The sequence below is a fragment of the Bufo bufo genome, chromosome 10 (assembly GCF_905171765.1).
Source record: "Bufo bufo chromosome 10, aBufBuf1.1, whole genome shotgun sequence".
NCBI classification, from domain to species: Eukaryota; Metazoa; Chordata; class Amphibia; order Anura; family Bufonidae; genus Bufo; species Bufo bufo.
In genome coordinates, this window is record NC_053398.1 from 57,611,403 (window position 1) to 57,634,248 (window position 22,846).

At 45.2% G+C, this 22,846-nt stretch overlaps 1 protein-coding gene across 1 annotated transcript in view; it reads right to left on the bottom strand.

Moving 5' to 3' along the window:
• Positions 1–1,684: 1,684 nt before the first annotated feature.
• LOC120980655 (ADP-ribose glycohydrolase MACROD1-like) overlaps positions 1,685–22,846 on the bottom strand; it is an 86,672-nt gene continuing 65,510 nt past the window's right edge. The window contains exons 7-8 of the mRNA XM_040409892.1: positions 21,650–21,680; positions 1,685–1,923 (exon numbers count right to left, since the gene is read on the bottom strand). Of these exons, the coding sequence (XP_040265826.1) occupies positions 21,676–21,680 (5 nt within the window). The 3' untranslated portion in view covers positions 1,685–1,923; positions 21,650–21,675. The remainder of the gene's footprint in view (positions 1,924–21,649; positions 21,681–22,846) is intronic.

The window sequence follows — 22,846 nt, forward strand, 5'->3', positions numbered from 1 at the left end:
AACAATTCTTGAGGTTGTATGTTGCTGATGACCAGCAATTATGGGTCAAATTCCTTCTGTTGGCTGAATTTGCTTTGAATAACCGTGTCAATTCTTCTGCTGGGGTCTCTCTTTTCTTTTGTAACCATGGTTTTCATCCCCGTTTTCATTCTGGGTCGTCCGTCTCCTCCTCTAACCCTGAAGCAGATAAACTCTCCTCCGAACTGTGCACAGTTTGGGCCCGGGTTCAATCAAACCTAGAAAAGGCTCAAAGTTCTCAAAAACTCAAGGCCGATAGGAGACGTTCAAGAGGGGTAAACTTTCAGGTTGGGGATAAAGTATGGTTGTCCTCCAAGAATCTATCTCTCAAGGTAGCTTCTAGAAAATTTGCTCCTCGTTTTATTAGACCGTATAAGATCACGGAGGTGATTAATCCGGTATCATTTAAGTTGGAGCTGCCCGAGTCGTTCCACATTCATAATGTATTTCATAAATCTATACTTAAAAAGTAATTTGAACCTGTTGTACCGTTGAAAGCCTCGCCTCCGCCGGTTCTTGTTAGTGATGCTGTCGAGTATGTGGTGTCTAAGATAGTGGATGTCAGGAGAGTGCGTAATTCCTTACAGTACCTGATTCACTGGAAGGGGTATGGACCCGAAGAGAGATCTTGGGTACCCGCCAGGGAGGTTCATGCTCCTAGACTTGTTAGAAAATTTAATTTAGAACTCCCTGAAAGGCCATCGCCTGAAGTCTTGGGTCCGGTGGCCCCTCGTAAAAGGGGGGTACTGTCACGGGGCAAAAATGTAACACTTGCGGATCAGGAAAATAGTGTTTTTTGGTAAAAAAGTGTGTTTTTAAAACCCCAGAAAATGATGGGTGTATTTCTAGCTTAAATTGCACACTGACTAATCCAGATGTTGTATATTGCCAAAAAAAGTGTTTTTTTTGTTAACAGAATATGAAAGCTGTACATATTAAACTTTAATTTAACACTTGCAGATCAGGAAAATACTGGCTTTTGGCAAAAAAGTGTGTTTTTAAAACCCCAGAAAATGATGGCTGTATTTCTAGCTTAAATTGCACACTGACTAATCCAGATGTTGTATATTGCCCAAAAAAAAATGATTTTCAATGTCCCAAAAGCTCAGATGCAGAGCTGGTGCACTGAGCTTGCATAAAATGGCCGCCGCCACCCACCGAACTGACTTAATAAAGTTATTGTTTTTCGGTCACTGGGCTCAGGGCAGGATAACAAAAATTGTGCCCTGCACCCACAAAACACAATGTATGTAGATCGCTGAGTTAGATTCTGATTTTGAGCAGAGTCTCTCCTATTCTCTCCCTGAAATCACCAGCAGCATCCTCTCCCTACACTAAGCACAGCAGAGTGACGTGCAGCGCTATGTGACTCCAGCTTATATAGAGGCTGGGTCACATGATACACTGGCCAATCACAGCCATGCCATTAGTAGGCATGGCTGTGATGGCTTCTAAGGTCAGACAGTTAACCGCTTGTTGATTGGCTGCTCTGCAGCCTTTCAAATAGCGCCAAGAAAGCGCCGAACACCGAACCCGAACCTTTACTGAAATGTAAGGGTTCGGGTCCAGGGTCCAAAAATCCTAAAGTTCGGTACAAATCTGAACTTTACAGTTCGGGTTCACTCAACCCTAATTGTGACGTGTCAGTAGATGTCTCAGATTAACGGAAGAGCAAATCATAAATGGTTTTAAGCTTAGCTTTTAATGAAATCATTAGGGCAGTACTTCTCTCTTTTATCCTTTCTGCTGCCTTCTGAAACGGGTAAATAATCACACTATTAAGGTATTGATTTCATTGATACGACAGGAATAGAAAACCATGCATGCAACATTGAGAGGGGAATCTTCTATACTTGATCAGTCTCCACACACAAGCCTATAGCTTACAGGACACTTCCGCCCGGTCTGTAAGGAAAAAAGAAACATGAATTTTCATGTCATGACATCGTATTGCAGCAAGTTTGTATTTTTATATAAAATAATTCGTTCAGAACATATATTCTGACATTGTATAGAAATGGCAGAAGATAACATTGTGGGGAAGTCTGTAATGTAACAGATCTCCAGGCTGTATTCCATTAGGCTCCATTCAGACGTCCGTAGAATGGGACTGCATCCATTCCGCAATAATCCGGAATGGGTGCGGACCTATTCATTCTCTATGGGGCCGGAAGAGATGCGGAGAGCACACTATGTGCTCTCTGCATCTGTATTTCCGGAGCGTGGCCCCGATTTTCAGGTCCGCAGCTCCGCAAGAAAATAGAGCATGTCCTATTCTTGTCCGCAATTGCGGACAAGAATAGGCATTTCTATGGGGGTGCCGGACGGGTGTATTGCGGATCCGCAATGCACTATGGACAGTGCCGTTTCTAGGGGCAGGCGGGACGGGCGGCCGCCCGGGGCGCTGTCAGAAGGGGGGCGCCAGCAGGGGCGCCCTCTTGTCGTTTCTCTGCCGTGCGCCCTGCCTCCCTCCCTCTGACATCTCGCCTGACCTGCGCACGAGTGCCGGCCCGAGTCCTCTCATTCTTCAGACAGTGCGGGTGGCACTTACTGACGTCACGCGCCTGCTCCTCCCACTAGACGGCGCAGGCGCGTGACGTACAGTGAGTGAGTGAGCGCCGCACTGCCTGCCTGTTACCGCCTGCCCTAAGCCCCTGAGCAGTGCTGATGCCTGCTGTGAGGTGAGTGATGGTCTGGGGGGGGGGGCATTAATTACAATGGGGGGGGGCATTAACTACAATGGGGGGACATTAATTACAATGGGGGGGCATTAATTACAATGGGGGGCCACTGTGGGAGACATGAAAATGGGGGCCACTGTCACTGTGGGGGACATTAAGTTTAATAAGGATCACTATGGACATTATTTAGAATGGAGGCTGCTGTGGGTGTCATTATAACTGTATAATGTCTGATAGGCCTAGTCCTGAGCTGAGTTATATTACCCTGCCCATGCCCTGTATAATAATGTACCCATCCCTGATACCCCTTAGTTATATTACCCCGCTGGAGTAATATAACTAAGGGGTATCAGGGTACATTATTATACAGGGCAGGGTAATATAACCAAGGACTAGGCCTATCAGACATTATGCAGTTATAATGACACCCACAGCAGCCTCCATTCTAAATAATGTCCATAGTGATCCTTATTAAAAATAATGTCCCCCACAGGCAGGCTCTGCGGGCGGTGGCACTCACTCACTGTACGTCACGCGCCACGTGACGTACAGTAGTGAGGTAAGCACCGCCGCCCGCACTGCCTGCCTGTTACCGCCTGCCCGGAGCAGTGCTGAGAAAGAAGCCTGCTGTGAGTGAGAGCCTGAGTCTGTGGGTCACTGGGTGCGTCACTGTGACCATCCGTGCAATGTGGTTACACATTTTTTACAATGGGGAGACACTTATTTCATCGAGCAGTTTTGAGGTGGGGGGGAGTTTTTTTGACACTCGCCCTGAGAGAAATTTTACCTAGAAACTGCACTGACTACGGACGTCTGAATGGAGCCTAAATTATATTGCCACATCACTGGCACTTTTGGAGGGCATGCTGTGCTCGAGATTCTGATTCAGCAAAGAAAGAGTTCAGCCATCGTGACCGTTCTGTTTTGAGAATTAGAAGAGGTCCAGGTACATAGACACCCCACAATATTATAGCACAGTGAACCCTTACTGCCTCAAACACAATGTGAACATAACCAAAAGCACCTGCATAGAACAGGTAAGGCTGACATGGCGTAGACCTGTGATGGCTAACCTCTGACACTCCAGCTGTGGTAAAACTACAACTCCCACGATGCACACTTGCTTGGTTGTTCTCCGAACTCCAAAGAAATGAATGGAGCATGCTGGGAGTCGTAGTTTCACCACAGCTGAAGTGCCGGAAGTTAGCCATCACTGATGTAGACAGTGTACAGAACTGGGATAGTGTAAGCATTGCCGCCTCATGGTATTGCATTCAAAAGAAGCATTCTTCGTACAGGAACTGATGTACAGTACATTAAACTAGACATATACCTAAAAATCTGTTATTTTTGACAGGGGGGGTCTCAGTGGAGGATCTTTCCTTTTGTCAAAAATAACGAATACCAGATGGAAATGGCTTAAACTGATGCAAAATAAGCATTATATATGCTCAAAATAAAGGATCCGTTTTTTTCTGTTCATTCTGATGGATCAGAAAAACGAAAAATGAAACTTGATGTGAACATATGGCATCCTTATCTGTTCTGTGAGCTTCAGAGTTGAAAACAGACATGGTGGGAAGTAAGGAAAGGATGTTGTGGCAGTACGGTACCGGCAGATTCCACAGAAGGGAAACACCCCTGCTTGTGAGAGAAATGCATCTAGCTGTGCAGTTCGAGAGGGGAATAATTAGGCTGAAAAAGACATTAGGTAAGTCTAAAAAGACCTATTCCTTCACAAGTTATGATTGTACAAAGAAGCTTAGCAATTATGCATACTTTTTTTTTTTTAACTCGCCTTAAGTGTTTCTCTATATACCTTTAAACACACCTTAAGTGTTTGTCTATATACCTTTAATACTGAATATTGTCATACTGAATTTTTTTGTGCTGGATTCTGTTTGAGTTTGAGAGAAAGAATTGTGGCAAGCTTGATATGGAGGTATTCTTCCTAACAATACTCTGTAGTAAGAATCCATACGAATGCCTCTATGCATTGCCATACAGCCTTTGTGCAGTAGGCTCTGCTGTGTGTGCAACAATCTTAAAGGGTTGTCCCATGATTAAGTATAACATTCTTCTGTTAGCTAATGCAGACTAAAACTAGTCTTCAACTGAAATCATCTTAGAATGCTCTTGTCTAGTTATAGTGTCCACGTTTAATTCCCTCTCAGAATACCTAACTAATGTGTCAAGTGTTCAAGGTTATACATACTAAGTAGCTCATTCCCACAACTCCTGTATTTGGGTGGTGTAGTGATTCCCACTTTTGTGCAGGCCAGTGACTTCTAAGGGTACCTTCACACAAAGTGGAATTGCTGCAGAAAATTTCCACAGCAATTGCTCAGTTATCCACAATGAAATTGGCCGCAGTGGTCAAATGGGACAAGACCTCATTGCATGAGGGGCAGTTCTACAGAGACTGGCATGGGAGTAGCCAAGGGAACCAGGGAAGGTGAGTATAGTGTTATTTTCATTGTGGGGGTTTTCCATACTGTAATTGTGAATTTAATAATCCACACAAGTGAATGGGGCTGAGCTACAATACCAAGCACTGCCAATATCCAATAGATGGCGCTTGGTAAGCTGTGAGGAGGCAGTGGAGCTCATCACAGGAGGCTGTGGCCTCTTCAAACAACTGATTGGCGGAGGTTCTGAGCATCGGACCTCCAATGAAAACCCCTATAAGGACTAAAGGACCACTCCACTTAAAAAAATCAGCCATCACTTGGCATTTGTAAGTGTTCCCTATTATTTCATTGCTCAGGCTTTCTGCTCCCTTTTATTTCTTGTTACTACATATTTTCTCCATTGCAGTACTATAGGGCTGTTCTCTTCATGACTCCAAGGCTGGAAACTGTGCTATGTGTATAAGCAATTACCTCTTAGTACATACATATTAATGGGTAGCCCCTCCCACTGAGGTGAAAATGTGAAGCTGGAGTTATAAATTATGTCATGAGACTGAGATATAAACCTGAGATAATATTACATCTTAACTTTATCGAAGCCCTATTATCGCTGGTGTCCTGTTAGTATCCTGCAGGAGAGCTTATGTATATTTCTTAAGGTTTGTTCACAAAGCTGTGTCAGTTTTCTGAATTGCAAACAGCAGATCTGAAAAACACGGAAACCGACCATGTGCATGCCACATCGCAGTGCCGGCCCATTGACTTTAATGGGTCCACGATCCGCAAGATGCGGCAAAGAATAGGGCATGGCTTATCTTTTGCAACGGGGCGACACAAACCTGGAAGCACATGATAGCTCTACTTGGAATAGAAAGGAACTGTACAAAAAAGATGGTTTGCATCTTTCTTTTAAAGGAACAAATGTACTTAGTGAACAACTCCAAGAATTTGCGAAAGAGTATTTAAACTAGGAAGGGGGGGCAAAAGAGTGAAAATAAAAGAGTCCAATTGCCCCCCGAAACAATGCCAGAACAGGTCAGAAGCAGAGAGGTTAAGAAATGATAAGCTCAGAGTCCTGTCTACAAATGCTCGCAGTTTAGGTAAAAAAATCAATGAACTTGGGTCAATAATGGCATCTGAGAATGTAGATTTAGTGGCTGTTACGGAGACATGGTTTAATGAAAGAAATGACTGGGACATAACCATACCAGGGTACTCTTTATACAGAAGAGACAGAGAAGGCAAGAAAGGAGGAGGAGTGGCCCTGTATGTGAAAGATAGCATTAAATCTAACCTAATACAAGTTGGTGAGGCCAACATAGAGTCAGTTTGGGTTACGTTGCAGTTTGCTAACCATGCAGTAACTCGTGTAGGTGTGATATATAGACCACCTGGTCAAGTTAAAGAACTAGATGATCTACTAGTTGAAGAAATAGCTAAAATGACAATGAAAGGAGAAGTTATCATTATGGGAGATTTCAATCTTCCAGATATAAACTGGAAAACCAAAATAGCAAGTTCTACCAGGAGTACAGATATTCTAAATTCCCTACTGGGGTTATCTCTACAACAAGTGGTTGAGGAGCCAACCCGGAGGGAGGCCATTTTGGATTTGGTATTCACAAATGGGGATTCGGTATATGATGTCATTGTAGGCGAAACCTTGGGATCTAGTGATCACCAGTCAGTGTGGTTTAATATAAGAACTGTGAAAGAGTCCCACCACACAAAAACAAAAGTTTTAGATTTTAGAAAAACAGACTTTTCAAAAATGAAATTAGTCATAAATGAGTCCTTATCAGACTGGAACGGATTACATGGAGTCCAGGAGAAATGGGACTACTTAAAAGGTGCATTATTGAAGGCAACAGAAAATTGCATTAGACTTGTCAGTAAAAGCAAAAAAAGGAAGAGACCACTGTGGTACTCAGCAGAAGTGGCCCAAATCATTAAAAATAAAAAGCTAGCATTTTGTAATTATAAAAAAAAACCAGAGCAATGAAGATAAGGAAATCTACAAGATTAGGCAGAAAGAGGCCAAGCAAGTTATAAGAACTTCTAAAGCGCAGGCAGAAGAAAAACTAGCTCAGTCTATGAAAAAAGGGGATAAGACATTCTTCAGATATATAAATGAAAAAAGGAAATTAAAACAAGGAATAACTAAATTAAAAACAAAGGACGGAAGGTATGTAGAAGAGAATAAAGGGCTAGCCGACTGCCTTAATGAATACTTCTGTTCAGTTTTTACAAAAGAAAAAGGAGAAGGACCTCCACTAGAAAGGATGACTAATAAATCGTTTGATGCATGTCTCTTTACAGAGGAAGATGTTCTAAGTTTGCTGTCTAAAGTGAAGACAAATAAGTCACAGGGGCCTGATGAGATACACCCAAAATTATTAAAAGAGCTTAGTGGTGAGCTGGCAAAACCGTTAACAGATTTATTTAACCAATCATTAGTAACAGGAGTCGTCCCGGAAGATTGGAACTTGGCAAATGTCGTGCCCATTCACAAGAAAGGTAGTAGGGAGGAATCGAGCAACTATAGACCAGTGAGTCTGACATCAATAGTAGGCAAATTAATGGAAACCCTATTAAAGGATAGGATTGTGGAACATCTAAAATCCCATGGATTGCAAGATGAAAAACAACACGGGTTTACTTCAGGGAGATCATGTCAAACAAATCTTATAGATTTTTTTGACTGGGTGAATAAAATAATAGACGGTGGAGGTGCAGTAGACATCGCATATCTAGATTTTAGTAAGGCTTTTGACACTGTCCCACATAGAAGACTTATCAATAAACTGCAGTCATTGAGCATGGACTCCCATATTGTTGAGTGGATTAGGCAGTGGCTGAGTGACAGACAGCAGAGGGTTGTAGTCAATGGAGAACATTCAAAACAAGGTCATGTTACCAGTGGGGTTCCACAGGGATCTGTACTGGGACCAATTTTGTTTAATATCTTCATAAGTGATATTGCAAAAGGCCTCGATGGTAAGGTTTGTCTTTTTGCTGATGACACGAAGATATGTAACAGGGTTGATGTTCCTGGAGGGAAACGGCAAATGGAAAAGGATTTAGGAAAACTAGAAGAATGGTCAGAACTCTGGCAACTGAAATTTAATGTGGATAAGTGCAAGATAATGCACCTGGGGCGTAAAAACCCAAGGGCAGAATATAGAATATTTGACACAGTCCTGACCTCAGTATCTGAGGAAAGGGATTTAGGAGTAATTATTTCAGAAGACTTAAAGGTGGGAAGACAATGTAATAGAGCAGCACGAAATGCCAGCAGAATGCTTGGATGTATAGGGAGAGGTATAAGCAGTAGAAAGAGTGAAGTGCTTATGCCGCTGTACAGAACACTGGTGAGACCTCACTTGGAGTATTGTGCGCAGTACTGGAGGCCATATCTCCAGAAGGATATACATACTCTAGAGAGAGTTCAGAGAAGAGCTACTAAACTAGTACATGGATTGCAGGATAAAACTTACCAGGAAAGGTTAAAGGACCTTAATATGTATAGCTTGGAAGAAAGAAGAGACAGAGGGGATATGATAGAAACTTTTAAATACATAAAGGGAATCAACTCTGTAAAGAAGGACAGCATATTTAAAAGAAGAAAAACTACCACAAGAGGACACAGTTTTAAATTAGAGGGGCAAAGGTTTAAAAGTAATATAAGGAAGTATTACTTTACTGAGAGAGTAGTGGATGCATGGAATAGCCTTCCTGCAGAAGTTGTAGCTGCAAATACAGTGAAGGGGTTTAAGCATGCATGGGATAGGCATAAGGCTATCCTTCATACAAGATAGGGCCAGGGACTATTCATAGGATTCAGATATATTGGGCAGACTAGATGGGCCAAATGGTTCTTATCTGCCGACACATTCTATGTTTCTATGTTTCTAAGGCTACTTTCACACTGGCGTTTTGAATTCCGTTTGTGAGATCCGTTTCAGGGCTCTCACAAACGGTTCAAAACGGATCAGTTCAGCCCCAATGCAATCTGAGTGGATAAGGATCCTTTCAGAATGCATCAGTTTGGCTCCATTCCGCCTCCATTCCGCTCTGGATGTGGACACCAAAACGCTGCTTGCAGCGTTTTGGTGTCCGCCTGGCGATGCGGAGCCAAACGGATCCGTCCTGACTTACAATGTAAGTCAATGGGGACGGATCCGTTTTCACAGACACAATATGGTGCAGTTGAAAACGTATCCGTCCCCCATTGACTTTCAATGTAAATCAGGACGGATCCGTTTTGATTTAGACTTTTTTTTTTAAGAATAATGCAAATGGATCCGTTCTGAACGGATACAATCGTTTGCATTATAGGTGCGGATCCGTCTGTGCAGATACCAGACGGATCCGCACCTAACGCAGGTGTGAAAGTAGCCTAAGACCTTCAGGTAAATTTAACTCGGGGAACATGTATAAGTCCAGGACTTTGACCAAAGGATGAATTTTTATTTTGTTGCCTGGAGTGACACTTTAATTTCTATAAGTGTTTCTTATAGACCTTGATTAAGACATTTCATTTAAAAGGTTTTTCTGAGATTTTTTTTTCACTGATGACCTATCCTCTGGATACTTGATCAGTATCTGATCGGTGGGGGTCCGACACCCAGGACCCCCGCCGATCAACTGTTTTTAGAAGCAGCGGCACCCCTGTGAGCGCTGCTCCCGTCTCACAGCTCACCAAGCACAGTGCCGTATATAGTATAGTATAGCAGCTGTGCTTGGTATCGCAGTTTAGCCCCTTTAACTTGCATGCGGCTGAACTGCTCCTAGGCCACGTGAACGATGAACGTGATATCACTGGCCTAGGAAAAGCAGAGAGACGGCCGTAGTGCTCACAGGAGCGCCGCTGCCTTCTCAAACAGCTGATCGGCGGGGGTCCCAGATATTGGACCCCCACCAATCACATACTGATGACCAATCCTGCGGACATCAGTAAAAAAAAAAAAAATCTCAGAAAACCCCTCTTAAACTTCAGGAAATCCTATGAATAATGGACTTCTGATAAAAAAAAACAACTACTGATTTGTTGAAGTCTTTGGCAACAGATAGCAACTGTACATTTCAGGCAAGTATTTAGAGCATGCACACACTGTATGCAAACAGAAAGAGAGAAAGCATCTCGAAACGCATGCAGCCAAACAGCTTGTGAGATTAGTTCCAGGAAGACACAACAAAGGATGTCCTTTGTGGTTGTACATTGCCACTATTATTTGTAAGCTATCCCCCAGTACTGAGCATAAAGCAAGGATGAATTTTTTGTATCGCTACAATTAAGTTGTCACTCTCTGTTCATTATATGAAAGTTCTGTAGCTTAGTGCTTGCCATGTTTCCTACATGTCCCTGCATACACTATTGGGCATGTTAGGGGAGTGCATCCTACTCTCCTCTTCCCAGACATCATTATATCATGATGACATTACTGGAATAATTCAGGGTAAATATTTTTAATGTGGTGTTTTTTTTTAACCACATCTCATACAAAACTAACCTTAGAGATACATTATACAGTCGTGGCCAAAAGTTTTGAGAATGACACAAATATTAGTTTTCACAAAGTTTGCTGCTAAACTGCTTTTAGATCTTTGTTTCAGTTGTTTCTGTGATGTAGTGAAATATAATTACACGCACTTCATACGTTTCAAAGGCTTTTATCGACAATTACATGACATTTATGCAAAGAGTCAGTATTTGCAGTGTTGGCCCTTCCTTTTTCAGGACCTCTGCAATTCGACTGGGCATGCTCTCAATCAACTTCTGGGCCAATTCCTGACTGATAGCAACCCATTCTTTCATAATCACTTCTTAGAGTTTGTCAGAATTAGTGGGTTTTTGTTTGTCCACCCGCCTCTTGAGGATTGACCACAAGTTCTCAATGGGATTAAGATCTGGGGAGTTTCCAGGCCATGGACCCAAAATGTCAACGTTTTGGTCCCCGGGCCACTTAGTTATTACTTTTGCTTTATGGCACGGTGCTCCATCATGCTGGAAAATGCATTGTTCTTCAACAAACTGTTGTTGGATTGTTGGAAGAAGTTGCTGTTGGAGGGTGTTTTGGTACCATTCTTTATTCATGGCTGTGTTTTTGGGCAAAATTGTGAGTGAGCCCACTCCCTTGGATGAGAAGCAACCCCACACATGAATGGTCTCAGGATGCTTTACTGTTGGCATGACACAGGACTGATGGTAGGCTCACCTTTTCTTCTCCAGACAAGCCTTTTTCCAGATGCCCCAAACAATCGGAAAGAGGCTTCATCGGAGAATATGACTTTGCCCCAGTCCTCAGCAGTCCATTCACCATACTTTCTGCAGAAGATCAATCTGTCCCTGATGTTTTTTTTGGAGAGAAGTGGCTTCTTTGCTGCCCTTCTTGACACCAGGCCATCTTCCAAAAGTCTTCGCCTCACTGTGCGTGCAGATGCGCTCACACCTGCCTGCTGCCATTCCTGAGCAAGCTCTGCACTGGTGGCACTCCGATCCCGCAGCTGAATCCTCTTTAGGAGACGATCCTGGCGCTTGCTGGACTTTCTTGGACGCCTTGAAGCCTTCTTAACAAGAATTGGACCTCTTTCCTTGAAGTTCTTGATGATCCTATAAATGGTTGATTTAGGTGCAATCTTAGTAGCCACAATATCCTTGCCTGTGAAGCCATTTTTATGCAACGCAATGATAGCTACACGCGTTTCTTTGCAGGTTACCATGGTTAACAATGGAAGAACAATGATTTCAAGCATCACCCTCCTTTTAACATGTCAAGTCTGCCAATCAGCCTGACATAATGATCTCCAGCCTTGTGCTCGTCAACATTCTCACCTGAGTTAACAAGACGATTACTGAAATGATCTCAGCAGGTCCTTTAATGACAGCAATGAAATGCAGTGGAAAGTTTTTTTTGGGATTAAGTTAATTTTCATGGCAAAGAAGGACTATGCAATTCATCTGATCACTCTTCATAACATTCTGGAGTATATGCAAATTGCTATTATAAAAACTTAAGCAGCAACTTTTCCAATTTCCAATATTTATGTAATTCTCAAAACTTTTGGCCACGACTGTACACAGCAACACTGCATTCTAATAAGATAGTATCTGCTTCCAGCATTGTCACATTCAGAGCTGTCCTACTGAGATGACTTGGGTTAGTATAGTTTAGGGTACACTACCCCAGCAAGACTTAGGGCTCATGCACACGACAGTATTTTGCGTTCAGTATACTGGCCGTTGTTTTTAGTTCAGTATGCTGTACATATACTGAACCATTCATTTCAATGGTTCAGCAAAAAAAACTGAAGTGTCTCCGTGTGCATTCCGTTTCAGTATTTCCGTATTTCCGTACCGTGAAAAGATAGAACATGTCCTATTCTTGTCCGCAAATCACGGTGCTTGGCTCCATTCAAGTCAATGGGTCAGCAAAAAAAACGGAACACATACGGAAATGCATCCGCATGTCTTCCATATCTGTTCCGTTTTTGCTGAACCATCTATTGAAAATGTTATGCCCAGGCCAATTTTTTCTATGTAATTACTGTATACTGTATCTGGCATACGGAAAAACGGAACGGAAAAACAGAAAGGAAACGGAAACACAACGGAAACAAAAAGACAGAACAACGGATCCGTGAAAAACGGACCGCAAAACACTGAAATAGCCATACGGCAGTGTGAAAGAGGCCTAAATTTTAGGTTAAGATTGTCTTGGCTGTTTAATTAATATGTAGCAAATGAGTCTGGCCCAGTGTGCCTCAACAGATTTTTTTTGCCTCTGTCCACATGGAGCACAAATATTTATCAGAGGTTAAACACATATGAAATGTCCTTTAGGGTCCATTCACACGTCCGTAAGTGTTTTGCGGATCCGCAAATTGCGGATCTGCAAAACAAGGACACCTGCAATGTGCGATCCGCAATTTGTGGGCCGCACATCACAGACACTGTAATAGAAAATGCTTTTTCTGGTCCGCAATTGCGGACAAGAATAGGACATGTTCTATTTTTTTCAGGAACGGAATTGCGGATCCTGAAAAAACGGATCCCGAAAAAACGGATGTGGATCCCGAAAATGCGGATTCACATCCGCTCCAGCACCATTGAAAGTGAATGGGTCCGCAAATTGCGGAACGAATGCGGACCCAAATTACGGACGTGTGAATGGACCCTAAGGATAAGTTTTTATTTTATTTCAAGACATGGAGGATCCTATTGCGTAATCTCTCTTTACTGACAACCACAGCAGCAAAGAAAACTGTTCTGAGATTAACATATCTCCATAGCAACAGGCCCTCCCCTCTAGAGCCCCTATATAGTGTCCATGAACCAGGAAAACCTCCTCTTTCTTTGCTGCTGCCACAGATAAGTAACCAGCTCTTACTGTTTGACTTTACTGTGTCATGGTGTGATTTTGTATTTCTGGCTCACTGTAGTCCTATATTGTGGTCTGTGCTTTTATACCCTTATTGCATACTGGCTGCATTTGGAGATTTTTGTTTTTTTCTTTCCCCTCAGGTCTTTCCTTTTCCTCTCATGGTTTTTCTTTTTCCTATTTTGTGGTCAGGTGGCCCCCCTTTTTCCCTGTACCCCTTTGTTCTACCTTTTCTCTTGTCTTCTGGCCCTCCGCCACTGCACCATATTCTCTGGCCCGCCCGTTCTCCATTGCGACCGAGGTCTCGCGAGACCCCGGCCGCTATCGCTAGATTTCGGTGGCCATCTTGTCCGGCGCATTCACCGTAGATTTGGCTTTCTTCTCCTCCTACAGTTTCTTTTTGCGCGCTTTGCGATTTTCCTCTTGGCCAAGCCTCTTCCGCTCCGACCTGGTTTCTTTGCGGTCAGCGGTCCCTCGTGCGCGCTTCGGTCCGGGTTAGTCAGGGTAACTCACCCTATATTAACCCCTTGTTCTCCCACTGTACCCTATCGCCCCCTGTTCCCAGGCTGCCTTTGGCCCAGGCCCTTTGTAGTATTCTCCGGTTCCTTAGACCATGTCCCACCTTCAAAGATCTCCCAGTCCTCAGGCTGAGGACTCAGATTTGGGAACCCACTCTCCCCACCTGCCTCCTGAGAGTAGAGGAGCTTTGTCCCTCCCAGACATGTCCCAAGCGGAGGCCTTTCAGCGCTCCGTCTCGGACGCCATTCTTGCGGCCATGGGATCCATGTCCCAGACCCTCTCTAAATCTATTTCAGAGGCCCTAGGAGCTCAACCTTCCACATCCAGGGACCCGACCCTAGCCCTACCAGCAACAATACCGGTCCCTCATGCCTCCAGAAACCCAATGATTGGTGTGTCTTTTGCCACCCGTGATGGCACGCGCGCGTGTTACGCGCAAATGAGCCTTACCACGCCAGGCAGAAAAGGCGCAGAACTGAAAATGTGCCAGAGCACAGCTGGTATCTGATACTGAGTCAGAGGAGGGCTCTGAGGAGGAGGCTAGGTTTGAGGACCTGGAGGTTCCGGAGGTGGGCCTGTCCGGTATGTCCCCTGATCGTCCCACCCCTATCCCTCCAGGTACCGCCGCAGGAACCTCCGGTTCTGAGGCCATGTCGGTCCCATCTATCCCTTTAACGGGCCCATCGGGCGAGCCGCTCTTTGACCCGGACGTCCTTCACCACTCCAGGTCTGCCGAGTGGCTCCCTATGGACCATGTGGCCCAATATCTAGAGGCTCGGGTACGCTGCCCTCTCAGCAAAGAGGCGTGTAATAAATTAAGGACGGAATGCCCTAGGCCCCTTGTAGTCAACAAGGTCTGTGACACTCCGGTCGTTGACCCCAAGATGGCCCAATTTTTATCAAAATCTGGCTGGAATCCCCGCAGGGGCTTGGAATCAGCCCTCAAGGCGTGTCAGGACAAGCAATCAGCCCTCAAGGCGTGTCAGGACAAGCTCCTGGACGTCTTCGGCCCCTTAGCAAAAATATTTGAATTAGCCGAAACCGCTAGAGCGGCGGATGAGTTGGTGGATCCGGAGGAGCTCCGGGGTTGGATCCAACGCGCTATATGCATTACCGGCAATATAAACACGTCACTCTCGATCGAGAGACGTAAGGCCATATTGTTCAAAATAGAACCCAAGTTGGCTAATTTGGTGCTCTGGCGCTCTCTGAGGCTGGACGGAACGCACAGGGCCTTTTATTTGGCGATTCTTTCATCAAGGATCTAAGCCGTTTTGTGGGCGATTTCACGGCCTTGGATAAGGCCCAATCCTCAATGAAGAGGATGTTCCAGGGCAGGGTCTCCACCAGGGCCGGCAGTTCTAGGGACCGTCTGTCCGGCTGCTCCACATTCCAGACCCGGGGTTCGGGTCGAGGCTCCTACGCCCATCGCTCATTTGTCCAGGGATCTGCCTTTCAAGAGGCCAGGCAATCGGCGAATTTCTTCCCCTCCCGTGGACCTCCAAGCCGGAGAGGGTACAGAGGTCTCTCTAGCTCAAGCCGACCATTTGGTAAGTGTCAGTCCTCTTCCTTTTTCTCAGGTTTGTGTAGGGGGCAGACTCCGCCATTTTTCTCATGCTTGGGCCGATATCACCACGGGTCTTGTCCACGGTCCTCGAGTTCCACGTAGAGTTAGTGGATTCCCCACTCCACTTACCTTTTCCTCCTCCTCAGGTCCTGTCGGTGGACACACAAAGCTACATCAACAGAGAACTCTCGGACCTCTGCAGAAAGGAGGCGATCGAACGTGCTCCAGTAACACACGCGGGCGTTCTCAGCAACATCTTTTTGGTTCGGAAGAAGGGCGGTCAATTGCGTCCTGTCATCAATCTCCGTCCTTTGAACAGGTTTGTCCGCTATCGTCATTTCAAGATGGAGGGTATCCACCTCCTCAGAGACCTCCTACTTCGGGGAGACTGGATGGTGAAACTCGACCTCAGGGATGCGTACCTCACTGTTCCCGTAGCAGAGTCCTCCAGAGACCTCCTTCGCTTCCGATGGAAAGGGGAGATTTGGCGTTTACTTGCTTACCCTTCGGCCTTTCTTCAGCCCCGTGGTGCTTCACCAAACTGATGCGTCCGGCGATGGCTTGGCTCCGCAGCCGAGGAGTTCGGTTGATCATCTACCTGGACGACATCCTCCTGCTAGCACAGGACACTGCTATCCTTCTCCAGCATCTGGACTCAACCATGTCTCTACTGTCCCGCCTGGGTTTTCTCATCAATCAGGAGAAGTCAGTCCTGATTCCGGCCCGTACCATGGAGTTCCTCGGTTTCTCAGTGGATTCCGTGACGGAGACTCTCAGTCTCCCACCAACGAAGATTTGTGCGATACGGAAGGAATTACGCAGGATGCTGACCATGCCCCGGTTTTCCCTTCGGCACCTGGCCCGAATCATCCGTCTTCTTTCTTCCTCCATACAAGCGGTGTTCCCGGCTCCGCTCCATTACTGAGCTCTACAACGCCTGAAGACCGCCCATCTCCACGCGGGGGCCTCTTACGCGGACCTGATCTCTTTGGATTCGGAGACCAGAGACGAGCTAAGTTGGTGGATCCACAATCTCGCGGCATGGAACGGGAAGGCTATCTGCGGCCCTCGACTGGATTTCAGTGTATTCGAACGCCAGCCTACACGGCTGGGGAGCGCACTGCGAGGGGGTGTCCACCGGAGGCTGTTGGTCGGATCAGTCCTCTCTCCACATCAATGCGCTGGAGCTTCTTGCAGGCTCATTCGCAGTTTTACGAAGGGCATTGCCAGTGCTAGCATCAGGTTACGTATGGACGTCTCTGCTGTCCGTTATGTGAACTCCATGGGGGGTACTCACTCAGCCATGCTTTCACATTTGGCCAAGGAGGTTTTGGTCTTTCTGTCTGTCTCAGGACATTACGGTGATTGCGGTGTATCTTCAGGGCCTGCACAACACCCAGGCGGATTGAAGCTCTCGCTATCTCACGGATGGCAGCGACTGGAGATTGGACGAGCGGGTATTCTCCACCATCTCGTCGCTCTGGGGTCCTTTCTCTATCGACCTCTTCACTTCCCGCCTGAATACACAGCTTCCCCGGTTTTTCAGTTGGCGTCCAGACCCGGACGCAGAGGCGGTCGACGCTTTCTCCAGGACTGGCACGGTCCTCTGCTTTATGCTTTTCCCCCTTCTCAATGCTTCCTTGGGTCCTGAATCAAGTCCGTCATCAGCTAGCCGAGCTGGTCCTGATAGTTCCCTTTTGGAGCTCCCAGTCTTGGTTCCTTTTTCTTTTGGAACTACTGGTACTTCCACCCTTGCTTCTACCAGGGGGTCCATCTCTCCTCCGGGGTCCAGGGGGGCTTCTGCACCCGCTTCTCCTGGAGGGCTCCCTTCGTCTGTTAGCTTGCAGGATCTTGGGTGTTCCGGAGTTGGCAGAGAATTTTCGGAGGCAACTAGACGTCTTCTGGAGGACGCATGGGCTCCCGGCACGAGATGGGCCTATAGAGCAGCCTGGAGATCTTGGGCTAGCTGGTGCTTGGCTCGGGGTTTGGATCCCGTTTCAGCGCCTGTAGCAGAGATCTTACATTTTTTTGACATCCTTATTCGAGGACGGTAAGGCTTACCGAACCATTAACCTCTTCAGATCCGCCATTTCTTCTCTTCACCAGGGATTCGAGGGGTGTCCAGCAGGCCAACATCCCTTGGTTTGTCGCCTGCTTAAGGGTTCTCGGTTGTCCCGGCCACCTAGACCTCGTTTTTCCTCTATATGGGAAGTCTCGTTCTATCTCTGTTCTTCTCATGGCCGACTAATTCTGATCTCTCTCTGCGTCAGTTGTTGGCCAAGCTTGTTACCTTGTTCTGCCTCATCTCCGAGAGTGTCGGACGTCCGGGCGCTAGATTATGACGCCAGATCCTTTTCTCCAGAGGGAGTTGTCTTCAACATCACTCGCCGGATCAAGACTCAGATTCGCTCTGTCACTTACCCGAGTTTCCCTGCTGTTCCGGCGCTTTGCCCAGTTGCTTGCCTGCAGGAATATGAGACAAGAACTCTTCAGTATCGTTCGCGGGACTCTCCCCAACTATTCCTCTCTTTTCGTCGGCCGTTTTCTCCAGTCACGAGCACTACGTTAGCACGTTGGGATAAGTGGGCATGACTTTGGCGGGGGTGGATACGTCCGTTTTTACAGCCCACTCTACTCGAGATGCATCTTCCACTTCTATGGTTATTTCGGGTGCCTGTTTGGAGGATATCATGAAGATAGCGGATTGGTCCAGGGTTTCCACTTTTAGGGAGTTCTATTTTCGTCCGCCACTATATGCTTTTTCATCGATCATTACCAGCTTTGAACCAGCAATAGGAGCCTCAGTGTCTTGAAATAAAATTGTATGATTTTCCTAGTCTATGACGTAAAGTCATGATTTTATGAAAAACATGAAGGCGAGTATTGCCCACCACTCTTTTTGGGCTCCCTCCCTTTTGTATAGTTGCTTTTGTTATAAAATTATGCTATGGTTATTACTGTTATCTATTGCTACTATTCGTGATATGTGTATACTTCCTTATTGACTCGGTAGAGTCTTTGACCCCAGTAGGACTAACATCCTCTTCATGTACCTTATGTTTTCACAGGATGAGTAGCCGATCTTTCCTAGTTCTGAATAACCTCCCGGCGGTTTTCCGTTTTCAATTCCAGTGTGATTCTCCGAGTTTTCCTTTTTCAGTTCAGTTGGAGTTTCTGTGTTCAAGCAGAGTCATGTGTGGCATCCGCCAAGAAAGAGGAGGTTTTTCTGGTTCATTGACACTATATAGGGGCTCTAGAGGGGAGGGCCTGTTGCTATGGAGATATGTTAATCTCAGAACAGTTTTCCTTGCTGCTGTGGTTGTCAGTAAAGAGAGATTACGCAATACTCGCCTCCGTGTCTTTCATAAAATCATGACTTTACCTCATAGACTAGGAAAATCATACAATTTTTATAACTAAGAACTTTTTCACAGCATTGTGCAAGAGGAGGTGGTGATGGTGAGTTCACTAAAAGAGTTCAGGAGGGGCCTGGATGTATTTCTGGAGTGTAATAATATTACAGGCTATAGCTACTAGAGAGGGGTCGTTGATCCAGGGAGTTATTCTGATTGCCTGATTGGAGTCAGGAAGGAATTTTTTCCCCTTTAGGGTACTTTCACACTTGTGGCAGAGGATTCCGGCAGGCAGTTCCGTCGCCGGAACTGCCTGCCGCATCCATCAAAACGTATGCCAACTGATGGCATTTGTCAGACGGATCAGGATCCCGATCCATCTGACAAATGCATTGAAATACCGGATCCATCTCTCCGGTGTCATCCGGAAATAGGGATCCGGCATTTATTTTTTTCACATTTTTTGCGGATCCGTTTTGCCGGAACACTCAGGGCCGGATCCGGCATTAATGCATTTCAATGGGAAAAAATGCCAGATTCGGAATTCCGGCAAGTGTTCCGGAATTTTGGACGGAGATAAAACCACAGCAAACTGCGGTATTATCTCTGTCCTGAAAAGGCAAAAATAATGAACTGAAGACATCCTGATGCATCCTGAACGGATTGTTCTCCATTCAGAATGCATTAGGATAAAACTGATCAGTTATTTTCCGGTATTGAGCCCCTAGGACGGAACTCAATGCCGGAAAAGAATAACGCTAGTGTGAAAGTACCCTAAGTGGGGAAAATTGGCTTTTACCTCACAGTTTTTTTTGCCTTCCTCTGGATCACCTTGCAGAATAACAGGCTGAACTGGATGGACAGATGTATTTTTTCGGCCTTATAAACTATGTTACTACAGTCGTGGCCAAATGTTTTGAGAATTAGATAAATATTGGAAATTGGAAAAGTTGCTGCTTAAGTTTTTATAATAGCAATTTGCATATACTCCAGAATGTTATGAAGAGTGATCAGATGAATTGCATAGTCCTTCTTTGCCATGAAAATTAACTTAATCCCAAAAAACCTTTCCACTGCATTTCATTGCTGTCATTTGTTTGGGGCATCTGGAAAAATGCTTGTCCGGAGAAGAAAAGGTGAGCGCTATCATCAGTCCTGTGTCATGCCAACAGTAAAGCATCCTGAGACCATTCATGTGTGGGGTTGCTTTTCATCCAAGGGAGTGGGCTCACTCACAATTTTGCCGAAAAACACAGCCATTAATAAAGAATGGTACCAAAACACCCTTCAACAGCAACTTCTTCCAACAATCCAACAACAGTTTGGTGAAGAACAATGCATTTTCCAGCACGATGGAGCACCGTGCCATAAGGCAAAAGTGATAACTAAGTGGCTCGGGGACCAAAACGTTGACATTTCAAACTCCCCAGATCTTAATCCCATTGAGAACTTGTGGTCAATCCTCAAGAGGCGGGTGGACAAACAAAAACCCACTAATTCTGACAAACTCCAAGAAGTGATTATGAAAGAATGGATTGCTATCAGTCAGGAATTGGCCCAGAAGTTGATTGAGAGCATGCCCAGTCGAATTACAGAGGTCCTGAAAAAGAAGGGCCAACACTGCAAATACTGACTCTTTGCATAAATGTCATGTAATTGTCGATAAAAGCCTTTGAAACGTATGAAGTGCGTGTAATTATATTTCACTACATCACAGAAACAACTGAAACAAAGATCTAAAAGCAGTTTAGCAGCAAACTTTGTAAAAACTAATATTTGTGTCATTCTCAAAAAACTTTTGGCCACGACTGTATGTTAGTAATACATATGATAATGTAGTAGTTTATGCAACATATGCATAAGGCAGAATATATATTATGGTAAATCATGCTTGTGTGTTTAATATAAGGATTCTGTCTTGAAGGGCTTCTGTCACTCCACTAAACTCATATAATTTTTTTTGTCTCCTTAAAATCCTTATGCTGCGATCTCTCAATATATAGGGCTATTACTCAGTTTGGTTCAGTAGTTATATAAAAAAACTGACTTTTATAATATGCAAATTACCTCTCTAGCAGCAGGTAGGGAGGCTACCTGCTGCTAGCAGCCGCATCCTCCATTCATAATGGCGCCCCCTCCTCATGTTGATTGACTGGGCCAGCGGACGCGCTCGTTCTCTGCTGGCCCTGTCTGCGTTTTAAATCTCGCGCCGGTCTTCAATTGGCGCAGGCGCACTGAGTGGAGGACACTCGCTCGGCCGCTCCATCCTCAGTGCGCATGTGTACATGTGACGTCATCGGCGCAGGCGCACTGAGGATGGAGCGGCCGAGTGAGCGTCCTCCCCTCAGTTCGCCTGCGCCGACTCAAGACAGGTACGGCGCCAGATTTTGAATGCAGACGGGGCCAGCAGAGAACGAGCGCGTCCGCTGGCCCTGTCAATCAACATGAGGAGGGGGCGTCATTATGAATGGAGGATGCGGCTGCTAGCAGAGGTAATTTGCATATTATAAAAGTCAGTTTTTTTATATAACTACTGAACCAAACTGAGTAATAGCCCTATATATTGAGAAATCGCAGCATAAGGATTTTAAGGAGACAAAAAAAAATAATGAGTTTAGTGGAGTGACAGAAGCCCTTTAAATCTGATCAGTTGTTAGATGCATTCAGTGCACACACTTCAGTATGTTAGCGGTCTCAGGTTTACACGCAGCTGTCTTACCCCGCACACAGAGGACATCTTCTGTGCTACTCTGAAAAAGCAGAGAGAGTTATTACCCGAGCAAATCAATTATTATCCTCCACCTTTACAACATATTATCATGTTTTCCTGTATCAGTCTGAGCATATAGAACATACATGTACAGAAATAAAATAACTGCTTCCCCTAAAGTCCCCTGCTATACATACAACCATCAGCAGCCATGAAATGGACTGAATCAATGCTCACAAGATAGCAGCTTATGAACATACTTGACTGCTCCAAGAGTTTCCAGGCACGGCAGCCAAGTTTCCTGCATAGCGGGAAGTCTATCTGCATGGAGGAGTGAGTCATAGACAGCTCCTGCCTGACAATTAAACTTCTCTAATCGTTTATTTAGGACAAGGAAGCCGTAACAGCCCCATATTGGCTACACACATTTCACTTCATAAGGAAGAACAGATTATTCTGTTATAGGGGATCAGAAGACACTCTGACATAAGCCACCATACCTGTCACTGTTATGGGGGTCTGGGGCCGTCATTATGGGGGAATGTTATCAATGGTAGCACTATGGCTGTGATGTTGAAATGTTAAATTTTATTATAGGCCTCTGTGGTTGTCTCTCTTAAAGGGAAGAAGTGATCGCTCGATCCCATGCAGAGGAGATAACATGAAAATTTAGCACTCACCCGCTCTGACAGGCAGTTGTTGGGAATTACTGATTCATTCCCGATAATTGCCAGCTGAGTCCACTAGCATAATATGGCTTTTATGCAGACATTGGCTAGGACTTGGGGGTGTGGAACTCATTGTGAGGAAAATTAGCATTTATTTTCCTCCCAAAGTAATTTAATTTAATCTTAATAAGATCTTATAAGATCATTGGAAATAAGCCACAGTATAATGGTTGTCTGCACTGTTTGCTAATCATTTTATAGCAATCTATGTGCAAGTCATAAAATTGCGGTCCCCAATGCATGGGCACTGTCCGTGTGGCTGGTGCAGATGAATGCAGACCCATTCAACTTGAATGGCTCCGTGATCCATCCACACCACAAAAAAATAGAACAAGTTCTATTTTTTTGCAGTGCGAAGGCATGGTAACAAAACCCACAGAAGCACTCTATATTGCCTCAGTGGGGTTCTGTTCCACAATGCACCTTCCAGATTGCAGACCCATTCAAGTGAATGGGTTTGCATCAGTGATGCGGTGCA